General features: G+C 48.9%; 1 protein-coding gene across 1 annotated transcript in view; it reads right to left on the reverse strand.

Annotated features, from left to right (window-relative positions):
* Nucleotides 1-18696, reverse strand: part of TBX1 (T-box transcription factor 1) — a 51436-nt gene extending 32740 nt beyond the window's left edge. Inside the window, exons 1-3 of the mRNA XM_084820347.1 lie at nt 18373-18696; nt 12876-13380; nt 634-735 (exon numbers count right to left, since the gene is read on the reverse strand). Of these exons, the coding sequence (XP_084676473.1) occupies nt 634-735; nt 12876-13380; nt 18373-18595 (830 nt within the window). The 5' untranslated portion in view covers nt 18596-18696. The remainder of the gene's footprint in view (nt 1-633; nt 736-12875; nt 13381-18372) is intronic.
* Between the last annotated feature and the right edge of the window lie 1361 nt (nt 18697-20057).

The following is a 20057-nucleotide window of genomic DNA, read 5'->3' on the forward strand; positions in this document are numbered from 1 at the left end:
TAGGTGCTGCCTTAATGGCTTTTTAGCATATAAATGTTAATAATAAATTAATAATATATAGAGATGCTAGGTGGCCTGGCCTGGAAATTATAACCGTTCTTGCCAGGGTCTCAGCACTGCTGTTTTGAATTGTATATCAATCTTGTATTATTCTTTCATTCATATAAAAAATTCTACCCCACCCTTCCAGTGCTACGCATTACTTAGGCTAAAGCTTACAACCCCTTAAAATAACAATATTATAAAACACAATAAAATACATTAAGTGCATTGTATTTCAATGTGATTTTATTGATAGCTTTGCATCCATTTCTAATATTTGTAAGCCACCTTGAACTTACATTTGAGGGGAAACCAGGGTTACCAAAATAAATTAAAATCTTGGAAGCAAACCAGAATGTCACAAACAGCAACTAAAAGGAGTGCACCTTCTCGACAAATGACTGACAGTGCTATCCTGTACATGTCTACTCAGAAGCAAACCCCACTGAGTTCAAAGGGCCTGACTCCCCAGGTTAGCCTGCGCAGGATCCACAACCTAAAGAAAAATTTATGTGGCAGGGCAGAGTTAAGGGGATGTTTGTTTCCAGCATAGGAAATGGGTGGAACGGAAAGAAATACTGCTGTACTTGCCGATATCGCTTGTCATCCACTGGGACAAAGTCCATTAAGAGCATATAGTCAGCCATGGGGTCCATCCCGAAAATTTTCACCTGGAAGGTGGGGAACATTCGCCTGGAATTAAAACAAAAAAGGGCAAAGAAAGGTAAGTGCATTTCTGGCAGTAGTGGTCCTTTCTGATTCTGTATTTGCATGGGGGGTGGGGAAACCAACATAAACCAGTAAAGAATCAATCTCTCTCTCTCTCTCTCTCTCTCTCACACACACACACACACACACACACACACACACACGGTTTTATCCAATCTTCCTCCTACTTACAGGAGGCCGATTGAAATGACTGGGACTTAAGAGCCATTCATCTCAATGGGTCTATTCCAAGTAGGACTAAGATTGGATGCTATCTAATGGCTTTGCCTGATCCAACTGGGCAGGCTTCTCCAACCTGACACGCATACCCCAGATGCTCTGGACTACAAGTCACATCATCCCCCAACCAGATGAGGATGATGGGACTTAAAGCCCAACACATCTGGAGGGCATGGAGAAAGCTGCACTTGAACGTCTCCCCACTCCACTTAACCAAAGCACTGAGAGGCTCACTCGTTGCTCAGCACCCTGGCACAGCAGTTTGCGTGCAGAAAGTCCAGGGTTCAATCCCTCGCATCCCTAGGTGGAAAAAGGATCAGGGAGAAGGTGATGGGAATAAAAAGACCTTTCTCTGCCTGAGACCCTGGAGAAGTGCTGCTAGTTGGAATAGACAGTGGCGGTCTAGATAGACAAGTGGCCTGGTGTAAAGCATCAACTCCTTCCCTTCCTTCCAGTGGAGGCTGGTGGCTCTGATTTCAGTGAGGTAGTGAATACATTCTGGGTCATAGAACCAGGTAGAACTCTAAAGGAGCTATCCAACATGCTAAAACTATTTTGGAGCTAGGGTTCAGTGCCTTGGATAGCCCCTTAAGACTTCTGGCTGGTTCTGACTGAAACCCAGAATGGATACATAACCCCAGCGAAACCGGAGCCACCAGCCTGCACTGCTTCCTACACTGGGATGTTAATAACCACGTCACGCACCCATAAACAAAAATGACTTGGTTGACAGGAAGTCCCAATGGAATTTACATTTCAGCTTCTGCAAAACAAACTTAACTGCCCTGGCGGTCCATTTGATTTACCAGCCTTCCACACCCTGGTGTGCCCCCCAGATGTATTGGTCTCCAGTCCAACACATCGGGAAGGGTACCAGGTTGGGTGAGGGCGACTGAAGCCAGTGAATTCCCTTGGAAAGAAATTGGTTTCAATGGCAAGAAATGGGCATTTAAAAAATCCAAACCTGGGCCGTGTTTGCATTGTGATCCTGTCTGAGTGTGATGCTTGGCTGGTGAAGGAACGGGCCAGAACGGATCAAGAAGAGAGGACAGACTCGACAGAACTGGCAATCCAGGGTCCTTAAAATCAAGGGGACTTCAGCCTTTGACTACAATGGGTTGCACCGATAAAAAGAAACTTGTTCATCTCGCTTCCCCCCCCCCCTCATAAAAACATGACTGGGAGCAAATAGAGAGGGACTCTCCATAGCTCAGTGGGAGAATACCAGCTCTGCATGCGGAATGTCCCTGATACAATTCCTGGCATCTCTAGGCTTTTTTTTTTTTAAAAAAAGATCAGGTAGCAAGTAATGGCCTGAGACTTTGGAGAGCCACTGGGTGAGAGGACACAATCCTGGGCTACAGGGACAAATATTTTGCCCTGGTGTAAGGCAGAAGCTCTTCCAAGGGATTACAACTAGATAAGTGGCACCTGCAACAACATATTGAATGTGGAGCGCTTCTGTTTAGGATTCTAGCCACTCCATCCCACCCCCTCCCCTTTTCTGTCTCCCCCCTCCCCAATAATCAGTCAGAATTTCAAGACCACTGACCAGTCTTGGTTGGGCTATTTTGTGTTCTCCTCCCACCCCAATTGTTTTCTTTTTTTAAAAAAAACACCACCCAATTTGGTGTACTTTTGCAAAAATTGGGGTCCCCCCCCCAAAGCAGCCAATGCCTCCTTCTTGTGCAGGGGTGGTACAGTTTTGGCTACATAAACAACGGCACTCACAGAACGCTGGGAATAGAGGGAATGATAATTTGGCGGTGGAGCCAAAAATGAAAGGTAGCTTTGTTGCTGGTGGAAAGCCTCCCAAAGTACTGATGAGTAAGCTCTGAGTTCCCTGGGGCTCTTCTTTAGTCTGAATGCTTCACAGTGTAGTTATAGGAGACTCAGAAGCTTGCTCATTGCTACTTTGGGATGTTTTCATTTGTCCTCATAAAAGCATCATCCTAAGGTTACTTTTGATAATAGAGATCCAGATCCCATAGAAGAGCTGCAGTGCTGACCCAGAGAGTAAATCCCATTGACTTCTTCAGCGGGTGACTCTGCAAACTTCTGCTAAAGAAATCCAAGTATTTTGGTTTAAGTGGCCTGGACTGGTTTTCTTTTTCTGGATGCTGGGTGCCTCCTAACCACCAATCCACAGGCCAGATGGGTAAGTGTTAAAGAAGCTCAAACCACCTTCAATAAAACCTTCTTTGCCCAATGTGGCAGAGACCCATTTTTCTACCAGGGTCCTCCATCAATACTACCTTCTTCCAAGTGCCCAGGCTCCTGTGGAGGACTCAGTAGCCTAGGGCCCATGCAGAAGACTCATGCGATGACACTTTTCCTGCACTGCCCACCCTTCAGACTGTTAGTGGAGGTGGCAAGTTTTAATGCTTCCCACAAAAAAATAAAATAAAAACACCTCACACACAGAAATTTAGCATTGCAAGGAGCCTAGCCTTCACCCTAGTATACTATTTTTCTAAGTGCAGGGAACTCTTGCTTTTTCTTTCATAGAACAGCACTGAAAACTGTATGAATTGACACCTACACCCTGAAAGGAGGACAGACCAAATAAAGTGTTACCTCTTGAGTCTACTGCAAATAGGCCTCAGGTAGATTCCCTACCCTATTTTTGTGTTGTTGTTTGACTTGTGTCTGCAGCCAGCATAAATATGCCCAACATCCTGGCTTGGGGGAGGATTGCTTCTTCCCCAGGATGAACCCCACCCCCTCCATTTCCCCAGTTTCTACAAGGGTGGGGACTTGAGAGTGTGTTGCAATAAAAACAAAGGAAGAGTCTTGAGGGGCCTAAAGGCTAACAGATTAATTGCAGCAGAAGCTTCAGTGGATTTGAGCATTTGCTGAGATGGGTTACAGTGCAGGAAATCTTCTGCACATCTAAGGCTATGATCCTGTACCAATTTACCTGGGGGATAACCCCCATTAAACTCAATGATACCTGTGCTTGAGTGGACACGTATAGGGCTGCACTGTATATCTGGTAGTCTTGGTGGTCACACAAGACACTTTGTTATTTTTCCTCTCCCCCAGTGGTTACAATTTGTTCTCTCTGGACTATTTGGTACCCCAGTCCTGAACTCCAATCCTTGGAAATAGGCGCCATTGCTTTCAAGGACTTAACTATGCCATGCAGGACCAGAGATTCCCACATTTGCTGTGAAAGACTCTCGCCCAAACAACACAATAGAGTTAAACAAAAAAAAAAAAAAAAAACCCAACCCTGATTCTTCCCCCTATGCAGCGCAACTGGAATCTAAGCTGGATCTCAAACATGTTGCCTGAACCTGTATGGATGCTTACTCAGAAGTAAGGCCCACCTAGTCTCACTGCACTTACCCTGGCATAGGACTGCAACTTTAACTTGGAGCAAGATATCCCATTGAAATCAATGGCACTTACAGCCAAAGTAATATGATTGGCATCCCAGCCTAAATGTGCACAGGACAGCAGGTGTTGAGGAAAAACACTTTGAGCCAGACAGGAGACAGGTAGAACTACCCCAAAGTGGACAGAGTGATCCACTACTCGCTTAAGCACATCACACATAATCCTGAACTCCAAGGGAGTTTAAATACAGCCAGGTATGTCTGCACCACTGGCTTTTGGAGATGATTGCAAATTACCCACATGCTTTGAGGTCCCCATGGCCGAGCTCTGTTCCATGTGACCAAACTTTCCCCAAGGTCAGGGGGGGTGGTGTCCCAATTCAGATGGTGGTTGGGACTTGTGTTCCTCAGGACCCTAGCCCAGTCCTACACAATAATTGTCCTTGTAGTCCAGAGCCTGGCAGAATGGGGCATAATCTAGGAACAGTTAAAGGCAGGAGTCTTTAAGCCAGGGCTGGGAAGAAGTTAGGTTTGTTAGGAAATTGATTGTAACAATTTCCAGGAGCATGTGACTCTATTGAAGCAAAAACAACAACAAAAAGTCTGTATATAATAAAAACTTGAAAGTCTCACATTCCCTGCATCTGATGAAGTGGGCTATAGTCCATGAAAGCTTATGGCAAAATAAATCTGTTAGACTTTGAGATGTCAAAAGTCTCCGTTTTTTTCACTGGACCTGCCGGTAGATCTCTGGATGATTTACAGTAAATCAACAGGATTTCTGACTCCCAATCGTTTAAGGATGGCACCAGCAACATAACTGGCCCCCAAATTATACTACTGAAATGAAAAAAGCTTGGGGTAACCAGGAGTTGGGTTTTTTTTTAAAAAAAAAATGTGTGGAAGGACTGTATCTCTGTTCAATTGTAGTACTCAAAACAGTGGAGGCTGGTGGCTCCGATGTCAGTGAGGCAATGGATCTGCTCCTGGTTTCAGTCAGAACTCTAAAGGAGCTATCCAAAGTGTCAGCTCCTTTCCGGTGCAATCCTATGCATGTTTAGACAGAAAAAAGTCCTACATCTCCCAGCATTCCCCAGCCATGGACTTTTTAAAAGACTTTTTCCTGTCTAAACATGCATAGGATTGCACCCTAGAGTTCTAACTGGTTCTGGCTGAAACCCAGAGCCACCAGCTGCCATTGATTCAAAGCAGATTTCTGTGCATAGTTTCTTTAATTTTAAGTGTACCTTTTTTTGCATCAGGCTTTGACTGGTGGATGGGCGGGCAGGGGGCTGGAGGAGGTCTGGCTGAGAGGGTCTAGTAATAAAAACAAAGTAGATCCTGCAAGCCTGAGGTCTGCCCCTACCATCCCAGGTCTTTGAGCTCTCTCTCTCTCTCTCTCTCTCTCTCTCACACACACACACACACACACAGCTAAGGGCTCAGCATCCCAGTCTTGTGCCCCTGCCCACTGGGGGAATAAAGTCCACACTGAAATTGATAGGACTTCCTTCCAGTTGGAATGTTTTGATGTCAAAGTGATTCGAAGGAAGGTTGAAGTTCTAAGCACATTTCCTAGAGAGTAAATCCAACTGAAATAAATTGGGTAGGATTGGGCTGCAGAAATGTAGGAGCGGTGGAAGCCCTCTTTCTTTTCTTTAAAAAAAAAATCCTTCTCCAAACTGTTTCATAATGGCTCAAATAGAAAACGAAGCCCAAACAATCCGAAAAATCCATCGTAAGACCAAGAGACATAGCAATCGAGTGGGACTTGGACAGAGCTCGAGTTGCAAGGAGGTCGGAAATAATTAAAAGGTGGTGAAAGTCTAATTTTTTAAAAATGGGCAAGTCAAGTAGTTTTTAAAAGCAGTTTTTATCTCACTTAGTAGGGAGTATGTCCCACTGAACTCCGCGGAACTTATGTCTGAGTAAACTTAGAAGCGCTGGTGTAAGGATCGCTTTAATGGTCTCTACAAAGTTCCTGGGGTGAGAAGTTTTTTCCAAGCTTCCCCCCTCCAGCTAAATCGAACCTGCTGGCACTGTTGGGCCACCAGATGGAAAAGAACTTGGAACAGTTTTGCTTACTAGATGGCCAGTTCAGTTATAAGGCTCGAGCGGGTTCCAGTAACGCCGGTATATTCACTCAAACTCTTACTGAGACACCTTTAAGACCGGTGGATCAACTGGGTTTATGGACTAGAGAGAATCCATACATGTCGATGAAATGGGTCGCTAGTCCATGGAAAAATTTTAAGTCAGAATAAATCGGCTGGTCTTTAAAGGAGAACTGGGTAGATTTAGGCTGGCAGGATCGGTTTTGTTTTCTAGAACCCTGAGACTAGAAGAACTAGAACCCTGAACCGGAGCCTGGTCCAACACACAAACACATGGAATGAAAGGATTCTAAGCCCGGGGATTTGTTTTGAGTACCAGAACCGAATTGAGTTCCCAGTGCTTCCACACGAAAATCTATTCCTCGTTATCCCATGCTTTCTTCTATTTCAGTAGTATAATTTAGGGTGGGAAGGGCGTCATTTTGTTGCTGGTGTTGTTGAACAATTGGGAGTCAGAAATCCTGGCTAATCTACTGCAATTAACCCAGGGATCTACCCGTAGATACAGACCGATCTTCTGTTCCCAGCCCTGCTTTAAAGGTGCCACCAGAATCTTGTTTCCTACAAATTTAGCGCGGTCGCCCCTCTGAAAGTTGCTCGTTCATTCACAGGGGGGCCAAATTCTGTCTCTCAGTTAGAAAGGGCCCCGGACTACGGAGAGAAGGAGAAATCTGGATTGAGGATTGGGACAGCTGTTGCTTCAGTTCTGAGTGTTTCTTGGCCACTCATGTTTTTCTCGGCACTAGAACACACACACACACACACACACACACACGTGTGCTTGTGTGTAGCCTGCGTGCTTGTGAGAGGGAGATCCACTTCCCAAACCAGGCAAACTTTTCAGAGAAAAATCAACAGACAGCTCGCTTAAACGTGCCTGCTTAGTTAAAATGGACGAGGACCAAACATTCTCATTATTAAGTTCCAGGCCTGAGTTAGCAGACCAAGGATGATGTTTAGAGGGCTTTGAACCCTATTAACCTCATACTCCGGTGTGTGTGTGTGAGAATCGAAGCTTTAAACAAACAAATTAACTTGAGAAAACCCAGCTTAAAACAACACGTAGACCGGGACACGGGGAATCATTAAATTAACTGGGCCCTTCAATGTGGACGAGCACCGCACACAGCCCCCCCCCCCGCTGCCGCCGCCGCCGCCGCCGCCGCGCGCGCGCGCACACACACCAGGGACTAGAAGCCTGTCTCGAAACTAGATTTGTTTGTTTGTCCCATTTTAGGATCTCGTCCCGTCCCCCATCCCCCCGTTGTTGTGGGCCTTCAGAATTTTAAAAGAGTTTGGCCAACACAGAACTGTGGCGCTGATTTGCACCGAGGAGAGAGAGGGCATAAGATTAAACAGAAAGCAATCTCCTTATTACAGTTAGCAGCGTTTTCACATTTTCACTCTACATTTTCACGCCTTAATTCTTTCGCTGTCATCAAGAACAGAAATCGGCCGAAATCCAAATAGTTCATGGTCCCTTTTTAGGATAAAAGTCACACACACACACACACACACACGCAGGGACGGACCCTTCCCCCAAGAAAACAAACTTTACTCGGAAGTAAGGTCTACTGAAATCAGGTTGTTGTTGTTTTTAATTACTTCCGAGTAAAGCTGATATGGCCACATTCAAAGGAACTGAAGAACCAAAAGTGGATGGGAACTTTATTTCAATTTACTTAAAACATGTATAACCGGCTATTTCACCGCAAAAGGGAGAAGCGGAAGGGGGGGGGGGGAGAGAGATCTGCACAATTCGATCCACACTTGTAGGCCTCGTTTGCCTTTGAAATTTCATTTCGCATTAGCGACTGTTACCTTAATAACGGTATTGCCCTAATACGGATATTGCCATTTTTCTTGTGGTCAAAGACGACTGTCTAGCTTTGTGTTCCCCTGAACACATTCGCTGGAAAGCAAACCCCACTGAAATGAACGGGATTTGTGCTTTCTTTCTTTCTTTCTTTCTTTAAAAATCAGCAACGGTCATATCAGTGTAGGACCTATACCAGCCTTCCCAGATGTGTTCGGACCACAACTCCTATCATCCCCAACTAGCATGGCCCATGGTGAGAGCTGTAGACCAAATACATCTGGGACAGCACAGGGATTAGAGGATGCTGATCCAGAGATTAATGGGGCAATCGAGTTAATGGAGTTCCTGTTCAGAAACTGACCTTCAAATCCAAATCAAACAGAGGAATTTTTAAAAAGACCCCTCCGAACAACAAAAAGCCCAAACCCCATTCATGGAGACTGTGCACAGAATAAACCCGAAGAATTCCGGGAGGAAACAGGTTCCATGGTATGAAATCAAACCGAAATCACCGTGTCAAGTATTGTGGGTCCTCCGACCCACTGAAACAATCGCTGAGGTTTTAGGGGATAACTCCACTTTGCAACACACACAGACCTCCATTAGAAAGCCCTACCAAACCAGAAGGACGAAAGTAACATTACCTTGAACTGGCAAGTCTAATGAGCCCTAGTAAGTGTGTCTGTGTGTATGTGCGTGGGTGTGTATGTGTGTGAGGGGCAACTTTTTTCCCTTTCTGCAAGGCTTTCCAGAAGCCACCCTATCCACTCCCAAACTCATTTCATCCGCTTTTCTAAATTATTCTGTTAGTTCGCAGGGGCGTGCAAATGTCTCCTTCGGTGTGTGTGTGTGTGTGTGTGTGTGTGAGAGAGAGAGAGAGGGGGGGAGGGAGAGGGAGAACTGGAGGAAGAAACAGTGGCAACTTTTTTCCCTTTCTGCAAGGCTTCCTGTAAGAAGCCCCCACCCCCAAACTCATTTCATCCTCTTTTCTAAGTTATTCTGTTAGGTCGAATGGGCTGGCAAATGTCTCTTTCGATTTGTGTTTGCGCGCGCCCGCGCGGGCGCGTGTTTAAAAGCTGCAATCTCATGTACATTTAATTCAGGCGCAAGCTCCATTCCAGAACACTGGGACTTACTTCTGAGTAAACACAGACAGGGGAGGAATTCAGGGCAGCTTCTGTTTCGCCTACAGGGCTTCATTTTTTTCTACTACGCAAAGGCCTCTAAACACGACAGGCGCCGAAGAAGAAAAGTCAATCGACTTATCATCGTTAAAGCAATGAGGACAAACTTCACTTTCTGATACAGTTATGGCACTTTCAGGGCAACCACCAAAACTCACCTCCCAAGAAAAAAAGGAACAGTGCCCTGAAACCTAAAAATACTGGGCAGGGTCCAGCCAAATTAAGTTCAGGATTTGTGTCAAATGAGAAGCAGTATATAAATATGGTCAATAATAGATAATAAATTAGTTCGAATTTCTCTGGGTAAGATTTAGACACTGCTGCGGAGCGGTGTGTCTGTGTGTGGGGGGGCGAGAATCAATGCAACATACAGTACAATCCTATGCATGTGTACTCAGAAATATGCATGTATAGGATTGCAGTCTGAAAAGTGCTTAGTTTGGGCTGAAAGTGTCCATTATCTACCAACAGGTGTTTCTGGTACAAATCCTCCCTGTATAGCTTTCAGAAGAGAAGGGGGGATTTGGTAATAATTCCTACTTTGCCTTGTTTTTGCACTCAGTTGGATAGGTGACCCAAGCGAACATGCCCAGGAATTTTTTCTACGTTTCCTTTCTGGTGAAATATTTCGCTTAAGACCATCCCGGTTAACCAATGGAGTGGGTGGGGGGAGTGTGTGTGTGTGTGTGTGTGTGTGGCGGGGGCAGTTTGCAACCCCTAAACAGCTCGCCCCAAATGCGTTAGAGGATACTGGGCCTCTCAGTGGAAGCCCTGGTTGCCTCTGGTTTCTATTTCTCCCACTTTGGTTCCTCTTCTGAAGTAAAGCAAGGGGTGAAGAACTCTGGTCCAAAACATTAGGGGAATGGGCCCGATCCGGAGATCCCTCATTCAGGGAAAGTGACCATGAGTAGGAATGAATACAGAAGAAATTCGCAAAGCTGGATCAGACTGAGGGCCAAATCTGACCCTGCGTAAACCTTGCCTTCAGTCACAAGTTTAAATATTCCGATTTGCCCATCAAATGCATGCCCCATTGACATCAGTAGGACAGTATGAGGATCTTATTATGTGGAAGCTAAGGTCTGTTCGCATATGACTTTAATAGTGAATATGTTATAAACCACCCCAGTAGTTTTAGCTTAACTGAGTTGTGGATTGTGCTGATAATGAGCTGAAACATATTTTTTAAGTTCCTGATGCAGACAGGAAGTTGGAGAGGCGGGGAAGGGGTGTTCAAGTCAAATTATTAGCCCCTTGATAATGTTTTATTTACCGGTTATTTGTTGTTGTTGTTATTATTATTATTACCTGAGCTAAATATAAAATTAGCCTTTCTGACAGAAAATTTTAACTGATACCTCACTAAGGATGGATCTCCACCTTTAATTATCATTAAAACAAACTTAACTTAAAACTAACAAATTTTTAAAATCTGTTGTGCAGAGAGTTTTAAAGTTTAGCCAGAATGATGTGCAAATTTATTTTACTTTTCTCACAGAGACATTAAGGTAAAGAGGTGAATAAACATGTGAAATCCTATGGTTTTTCCCACTTCAAAATAAAATATGAACAAGGGACTGTATTGGTATATATAACCCCTCCTATTTGTTTTAGTAATGTAAACACAGACTTTCTAAAAGAGATCTCTGCATCTCTCCACACAGGCATAAGAGGCCTTCTCTGTATTTTTCCCCCCTTCTTCATCCCACGTTGGGACAAAACACAGAGCTTCCCCTTAAAGAAACAGAAATGACTGAAAGCAGGTTACCCTGGAACAGTGAAGTTATATATATATATATGTGTGTGTGTGTGTTCATGAACAAGCCTATAAAATGTTTTCAGCCTGTCCCCAAGGGGATTTAAGTTCATTCCTTCGCAATGCATTTTACAAGGATCCCATTAAAGAGGCATTCATAATAGAGGCCCTAATTTATTGCACTATGTTGCGAGAGGAATTAAAACAAAACCATAAGTGTGTAGTGCAATCAACATTTTTACTGGAGTCATGAAATAGAACCCAAACTCAGGAAAATCCGAGAATGAGAAAAAGGTTTAAGGCATTAAGCCTGTATTATAGGATCTAACATTTTAGGATACACTGCTAAAAGTGGGCAACACCTTTGTGGAATCGAAGATCCCCCCCCATGCCTTGTTTTCAACTTTTAATTGTGGATTTTGTATCTTTCCTAAATATGGATTGATCCTTATGTAGTGATTATGCATTGGCTCTTCAATGCAACCCACAATCAAAAGTAAGACGGGATACTTTTTATCTCCCAGCGAAGGTTTTTTTAGGGATCGGCCTTGCCTCCTCCACTGAATTCAAAGAGAAACCAACACACTGTAGGCCCCCAAACACTTTGGGTGAAAACGATCCCAGTTAAATCAGCCGCAATGACCCATCATCAAGTTTAGGACCAAAGCGGATAACCCAGTTCACCAACCTAACCTGCATCGTGAATCAATGGAAGGAGTAATAAAAGGGAGAGTTTGTTTTTGCTTTAAAACACACACACACACACACACACACCCCAAATCAACAACATTTTGGCAGGAATAAACTGGATTGCGCCCATAAGTACATTCAAAGTCAAAGTTTTAGATTGGGTCCTGGATTGGACAGGTCATCGCACTTACTTGGAAGTATATGCTGATGAAATAGGACATACTGAGGGGGGGGGACTGTGGCATTTGTATATTAAATATATACAAATATATCAAATTGATTCGTTTACTAGTAAGCTATCCACTAACAAAATCACACAGGAAGAAAATAAAGAAAATATGAGAGGAGGGAGAAGGGAGAAGAAAGAAGGAAAATAGGGTGTGTGTGGTTATATACCTGGGGGAAATGAAGAATAGATTCCAGGAATCCGTTTGGGGGACAATCTTATACACATTTGCCTGGGAGCGAACTCAGTGGGAACTCAATGCCTTCGGAGTAAGGATTGCGCAGGTTAACCAGATAAGGAGCCCCAAAGCTTTCAATGGGTTTACTCCCAAATGCGCGCACAAGGCATTCTAGCCCCACAACCCCGAGCACCTATTCTACTCAGAAGCAAGTCCCACCGAAATCAATAGGGCTTTCGAGGTCAGCCTACAGCCCCGGGCATTTTTTTAAGCCCCTCGGATTTCAGAGTTCTTCAAACTTCCCTACTAAAACCAATATATTTTAATTATACATATATATTTACATATATATATATATATTATACATATACATATATATTTAAAGCGCTCAGTTGTGGCAGGATCGTGCGTAAAAATAACCTATTTCTTTTATTACATTATATTTCTATACCACCCAGTAGTCGAAGCTCTCTGGGCGGGTGACAATTTTTTTTGCTTCGGAGGGCGGGGGGGGGGGGGGGAGAGGGAAGGGATCGCGGCGGGAGAGGGGGCGCGGGGGTTCCGCGGGCGCTCTGACCTGCCGGCTTTGGTGACGATCATCTCGGTGCCCAGCTGGTTGAACTCGTCCCACAGCGCCTTCATCTCCAGCTGCACGCTGACGTTGGCCACTTTGGGGTTCTTCTTGACCGGCGCCTTGGCCGAGGCCGGAGCCGAGCCGCCGCCGCCGCCGCCGCCGCCTTCGGGGACGTCGGAGCCAGCCGGCGGCGGCGGCGGCGGGGGAGGATTCGAACCCGCGCCGCCCGGGAACGCGTAGCCGTGCTGCGCCTGCTGGCCGGCGTGGTGGTGCGGCGGCGGCGGCTGCTGCGGAGGCGGCGGCGGATGCTGCTGCTGCTGCTGCTGCTGCGCCGAGCAGGGCTCGTAGAGAGGCGGCTCGTGCTGGCCGTACGGGTCGCCCGGCGCCGGGGAGAGGTGGTGGTAGCCGGCCGCCGCCGACGAGGCGTTGAGGCTGCTCAGGCTGTTGGCGGTGAACGCGGCGACGTCGCAGAAGTGCGACAGCTGCGTGAGCCACGGGCTGGAAATGGCTGAAATCATGCCGGAGGGCGGCGGGGCGCGCGGGAGGAGAGAGGGCAGCGGGCGGTCAGGTCCGGGGCTGGCGCGCCCGCCGCCGCCGCCGCCGCCTCCTCGCGGGACGGCCGTGCCCTCGCGCTCCCTCGCCCGCCCTTCCGCCGCGCGCTCTGCGCCGCCCCGCCGCAGCCCGCCGGCACTTATAGCGCCCCTCGCCGCCCGCTGCGCGCGCGCGCCGCGCAGGGGCAGCGGGGGAAGGCGGGCGAGCTCCTGCCTCGCCCTCGCCCTCGCCCTCCCCAGAGTCTTGACTCGGGGCTGGGCGGGCGGGCGGTTGCTTTTTGGTGGTGGTTGCAGCGCTCGGCCAAGTTCGAGGCAGCGCGCGCGCGCCCCTGCGCGCTCCCTCCCCCCCCGCTCCGGCGCGCGCGGCCCGCCGCTGCTGCCCCGTTTCCCCCCTCAGGGCGCGCGGAGAGACCAAACAGCCCCTCCCGGGAGTTTGCGCCGCCCGCCCGCCAGCCAGCCAGCCGGCCGGCCGGCGCGCTGCCCCCCCGGCAAAGCCAGCCGGGCCCGGGCGGGGGCCGCGCCGGGGACTGCGGCGGCGCAGCAGGAGCGCCGCGCGCCAGATAAGGCGAGTCCGGCCTCCTCGCCCGCTCGCCCTCCGTCGGGCCGCCTCTCTTCCCCGGGCGGCGCGCGCGCTACTGAGGACATGCCCGGGTCCGCGGGCTGGGCCGGGCGGGGCGGGCGTTTCTTTCCTCTCTCTCTTTTTTGCGGGGTTTCGTGGCGGCGCTGCCGCCTGTCTCTCCCGGAGGGCGGGAGGGCGGACGGGCGGACGGGCGGGCGGGCGCGCCGGGCTCTCCTCCCGTCTCCTCCTCGCGCCCAGCCCAGCAGGGGCCGTCCTTGCCGTTTCCTCGCGCTGTCTCTCTCCCCACGTTGGCTTTGGGCCTGGGCCCTGGAGGGGAGCCAGCCAGCCAGCCAGCCAGCCAGCCAGCGCTCGCGGCTGCCCGGGCAAGGCTGCGCGCTCTCGCTCTCGCTCTCGCTCTCTCTCACACACATACACCCCTACCGCCGCCGCCACCACCCTCAGCTCGCTCCCCTTTCTTTCCCGGCTGGGCCGCGACGGAGGCGGGGCTCTTATCCCCCGGCTGAGGGCTGCCACCAAACCGGTTCTCGTTCTCTCTCTCTCTCTCTCTCCCTCTCCCCCCCCGGCCCTATTTCTCCTTCTCTCTCGAGAGCGATGAGGGCAGCCCCCGCAGGTAAACCGCGCTTTCCTTTTTCTCGCCTCCGGAGGCCACGCATGATTGACAAGGGGAGCGCGCGCGCGCCTTTTGGAGGAGCTCTTCCGCGGCTCGTGCCTCTCTCTCTCCCCCCCCCCCGCCAAAGGGGGGCGGGCATCTCTTTGCACCCCTCGATTTTATAATGAAGGGGTTGTTTGCAGACAGCTGCACACAGAGACACACGCACAAGCTTTTCGCTGGGTTGTATCCAATGGCGGTTCTACTTCGAGTAGACCCGTTGAAATGAATGGGATTTGTTAGACTAACATTGGAAACAACCCCCTTCACTTCAGTTGATTTGCTCGAAGGAGAACTAACGTTGGATGCAGCTGCATCCAATGGGTTATATCCAAAGTCAGTCTAACTGAACTCCCATTCATTTCAGTGGATTTACTCTAAGTAGGACTAACATTGGATACAGCCCCTTGATTTCTCCTCCGCCTCCATCACCCCACACACGCCTTTCTCCTCACTCAGCTAGGCCCGCTTGCACCCGGGACATCTGAATTCCCTAGCAAAAGGAGAGGCAGCGCCGAGCCCCACACGGCTGAAGCCGCCTCTGGGAACGGAAAGCCCCGCCTCTGTCGTCATCCAGAGGCTGCAATCCGAAGTAGATTTACCTAGGAGTAAATGGTTAGGATTTGCTCGAGTTACCCCCCCCCCCCCCAGCTTCGATTGAATTAGGCTCAACGTCGAAATGGCTCCTTTTAAACCGGGGCGGGGGGCGGAGGAACGGTGTTATTAGAAAAGGAAATTGCACTGTGAATGGGAGGCCGGGGGGGGGGGTCACGGTTGCGAATCCGGAGTGAAAACTAATGGTCCTTCTCTATCCATTCTCAACAGGCCTGGGGGAAGAAATTCCTATTGATTTCAAGAAGAACGTATATTCACGTTGTTGTTGTTGTTGTTATTCGAGATCGGATTGCTAGGGTATAAAGCGAATTACAATTCTTGAATGTCCCGTTCCATTGAAACCAAAGGCATATCCAAAAGGACTATCAGTCAGCCGTTGTTCGCATGATGGTTCTGGTTTCTCTATTACGATTATTTAAAAGTATAAATAAATGTCCTCCTGGTGAGAAGATCCATTGAAATCGAGTTGTGTGCGTAGCTGACACCAGTGAGGCCATAGTTTCTGGAGGAACTGTACCGTGAACATACTTACCTGGAGATGATTTTCAATGGGGTTTACTTACAAAAATAATCCATTAGGGGTTGGGGGTATTAGGAAATATGGGCAAAGTCAGCAGGGCTCTCTGATGGGGGTTAGATTCCTGGATATATTTAAGTAATATAACAATTGTTTTAAAAGATGTAATTCAATTCATAATGGTCAATTTTTCAATATCATTTTTTTAAAGTGGTAGTGGCTTATTTTAAAATATATGGAATAGCGTGGAAACGTATAATCCAGTCTAGTATTGGGCACCTAGAAGGTCTCCACATGGAAAGTCTCTTACTGGAGAGAATCGTAGAAGTGAATGGGAACCGGGCGAAACTCCATCTCCCATTCACTTCAGCGGGACTCCAGCAGGAAACCTTCCCACAAAGTATATTTGTTTAACAGATGCATAGCTCCTCTTTCCACCTTTTAGATCTTTAAGATGGTTTACACACCTATTCTATCATTCTGCTTTTCTTGTTATTTTTCATGGTGTATTTTCCAGTGTACAAATAATCTGTGTGTGATTTGTTTATTTGGTGGTCTGGATGAGGGCTCAATCTTCCCCTAAACGCAGTATTTGACAGGGAGATGTGGAAATCTATCCACCATGCTCTAGTTAAGACAAATATATTGATTGTAATGTGTTTGTGGGGCAGTATTGTAGAATATCACATTTTTGCATATGCCCAATGACTTCCATTCAGTCAGATTCCAGTATTTTTTAAAATGATAGTTAATGCCATTATTTTACCTTGTTACAACTACAGATTTACTATTACAATATTACTGTTTTCTTTTCTTTTTAAAAAGTGTGGTCTTTCCACACTGTGTAGTCCCATGAAGTAATCCCCACCCTAGTCTAAGGCTAGTATCCTACATAGAGTAGATCTATTGGAATGAATGGGATTTAAGTTAGTCATGTCTAAGTCTCATTCATTTCAATGGGACTACTCTATGTAGGACACACATTGCATACTACCCTAAGAGCCCCCCCCCCCTCGGATTCAGGTGGAAATTAATAGCAGTGAAATAAATGGGTTTATAATCACCATAAAAACATAGCAACGCACCTTCAGTTATGTGTATTCATTACCATTCAATTGAAAACAAGAAGTCTAAGTGTGAAATCCCATACATGTCTACGCAGAAGTAAGTCCCACTTTCTATGAGGCTTGATCCCAGGTCTTAAGTGAAACTGACTTTTAAGTAAAGTGTTTTCAGTGAAGGGAAATCTATGGCGTTCCTTCAACTCTCCCATTCGAATGAATGGGACTTCAGAAAGAACGCTGACTGGACCGTGACCTGTACGTCTGTGTCAGTACAAAAGCAAGCCATCCAGACCTACGTATTCATATATCTGCTGTTCTTTACATACTCAATTACGTTACGCCACACAAATACAGACACGTGGTCTTTGTAGTTACTATCGGCGTAGCTCAGGGCTAGTTCGCTAATTGACAGAAAAGCTGCGCCGTATTGCGAAGGTGCGTGTCCAGATTTATTATCGATCTGTGGTTTGGCGGCGGGGGGGGGGGGGTGTTTTTCCAATGGGCGTTGGCCTCAACTAGCTAATATTTATACGTAGCCCAATTTCAGGCAAGCTTGCTCGGAAGTCAGAAAGCTTGCGTGAACCCCACTGTGCTCGATGACGGATCCTACTCCCAGGTTTCAGTGTGCATTGCACTGCAGCCTCGATGGGTGAGTTTAGCCGGGTGCCCCTGTTCTTAGAAAAGACACCGGACCAACGCGGTTAGAGCCAAATCGCTGAGGATACTGGCCAGCCGAAATGGTTTTAACCATTGACCCGATGCGATGATTACTACTATTGTTATTATAAATTACGTTTAAGGATCGGGATGGCGCTAGTCCTGTGGGTTTCCATGAGGAAGGTTATATTTCGAAACGGGCCGCCGAGCTGAGTGGTAGAAGACATGCAGAAGGTTCCAGGTTCAGTCACCTCCAGGTAGGGCTGGAAAAGGCCCCCGTCTCAAACCTGGAGTGCCGCGGGAGTCACATTCCGTCTACCGTGGCTTCCTAAATTCTCTGACCCACAGACCTCCAAACACGTTTCCTGGGGGAATTAAGCTCCGTGGGAGTTTGGATTTCCCACGCGGGGAAGCTGGGGTTTGGTTTGAGGTAATGACGTTCGCGCGACGCACGTTTAAACATGTCTCCTCGGAAGTAAGCTCCGCCGAGTTCAACGGGGGACGAACTTGGCAAAGGCGAAGTGTGGAGAGGGTGGTTTGCGGCTCTTGTCAAGTTCCTGCGGAACCCACGCCGACGCTGGTATGTGTTTGTGCGAGTGCCTCTGTGTGAGTGTGAGAGAGAGAGAGAGAGAGAGAGCGCGCGCGAGAGAGAGAGCGCCTGTGTGTTGGTGTGCGAATGCCTTCGAGTGTGCGTGTGTGTGTGAGAGAGATCGGTTCCCTTTGCCCTTGAACCCGGCGCCTTTGTGGTGTGCGTGTGTGGGGGGGGGGGACACAGGGGAGGAGCCCCAAACCTTTGCCACGATCCAAATCTCTCTGCTCTCCCCCCACCCCTAATTAATGAACTTACCCTCCCTCCCCGGAGCCTACCTTCCATGTCCCGGGTGACCGCGCTGAAATGCATCCTCCTTCGGGCGGCGGCGGCGGCGGGGGGGCTGTAGGGCTTGCGGGGGCCCCCGGCGGCAGCGGCGGCGCTGCTGGGCTGGTCGTCCAGCGCAGCGACCTCCTCTTTTCCGGCTTGCTCGGCGGCTGAAATCAGAGAGGCGATACTGAACGCGTTGGCCTTGGGGGACAGGGGGCTCGCGTCGTCCATAGAGAAGGGCGAGCCAGCGCGAGGAGGGAGCCGGCCGGCCGGCAGCCCGCCCGTCGGAGCCAAGAGGAGCGCAGAGCTCAGCGCCGCGGTGGGACGGCACCGACGCGGCTGAGGCCCGCCAGCGGGGCGGCAGAGACTGGTGGGGGAAAGGCAAGCAGGCGCAGGAAGTTTCCCAAGCGACTCCCCCCCCCCTCGCCCTGGCCCGTCCCTTCCCTCCCCCCCCCCCAACCCGTAGCCGTTCCCTCCCTCCTCCCTCTCAGCTGGCGGAAAATCGCTCCGTGCTCCTTGGTCCGGCCTCGCCGCGATCGCGCTCCCCCCCTCCCGCCCGCTCGCTTTCCCTCTGGAGGGAGGGAGGGAGTGCGCGCGGAACAGCAGCGATCCTGTGCACGCTTCCTCAGAAGTAAGCTTCCATGCCCCCTCCCCCCAGGTAAGCGTGCATAGGATTGCTGCAGCCTGAGCGAGTGAACAGTCTTTTTTTTTTTTTCTTTTCAAGCCCTTTTCCCCTTTTACTCCCTTTCCTCCTCTCCCAGCAAGAAAGTTTATTCCTTTCCTTTCCTTCCTCCTCTCGGTTTGCCCCGGAGTTATTTCTTCATTTTCTTCCTTCCCTTTCTTCTTCCCCTCTTCTCCTCCACCCGACCCCAGGGCTGTCTGTCTGTCTTTCGCCTTCCCATTTTCGCCTTTCGTTTACTTTCGAGTTCCTTCACTATTTATTTATTCGTTTATTCTTTCTCTCCCCACCCCCACCCTGAAAGGCAGAGAAAGCGTCGCCCTTCCAGCATCCCTCCTCTTTCCCACTCCCCCACTCCCCGCACCTTCAAGCGGATGGTGATGTCATATGGACGGTGCTCTGTATGTGTATAGAGTTCTGTGTGTGTAAGATTTGCCTTCTACCTGCTAATTCCACTCCTGCACTCCCGCCCCCCCCCAACAAAGAATTATGCAGGAGCGCACTACCAGCTAAGGCGATATTACAAACTGGAGGGGTGGGGGGTGGGAAGAAAGGGAGAGATGCGGAGGGGAGGGGAGAGAGAGAGTGTGTGTGTACACCCCTCCCCACTCAACCTCTAACTCTCTTGGCCTGGCCAAGGGAATGCCTATGGAGTCTGGGGGTGTCTGAGGAGGGTTTAAATTAGATCGATCTCGCCTATTGCCTATGTAATAGGAGGAAACAGCCCAGAGGAGGAGATGAGGGGCACCCGCCTAGAAGGAAAATGTTCATCCTCTGCTGATGCTGTGGCGTGCAAACAAGGGGGGGGGGCACTTGACCCAGTCCTTCGGGCCACCTGAACCCCTAGAACCAGCATGGGGGACCTTTGGCCCTCCAGATGTAGCTGGACTCCAACTCCCATCAGCCCCAGCTGGCATGGCCAATAGCCAGTGACGAGGGCGCTTGTAGTCCAGTCACATCTGGAGGGCCCCTAGTTTTACACCCCTGTCCTAGAGGCTAGAGAGAACAAATCCC

Source organism: Heloderma suspectum, chromosome 13 (assembly GCF_057233095.1).
Source record: "Heloderma suspectum isolate Gila_16-S chromosome 13, 16-S_ref, whole genome shotgun sequence".
NCBI lineage: Eukaryota > Metazoa > Chordata > Lepidosauria > Squamata > Helodermatidae > Heloderma > Heloderma suspectum.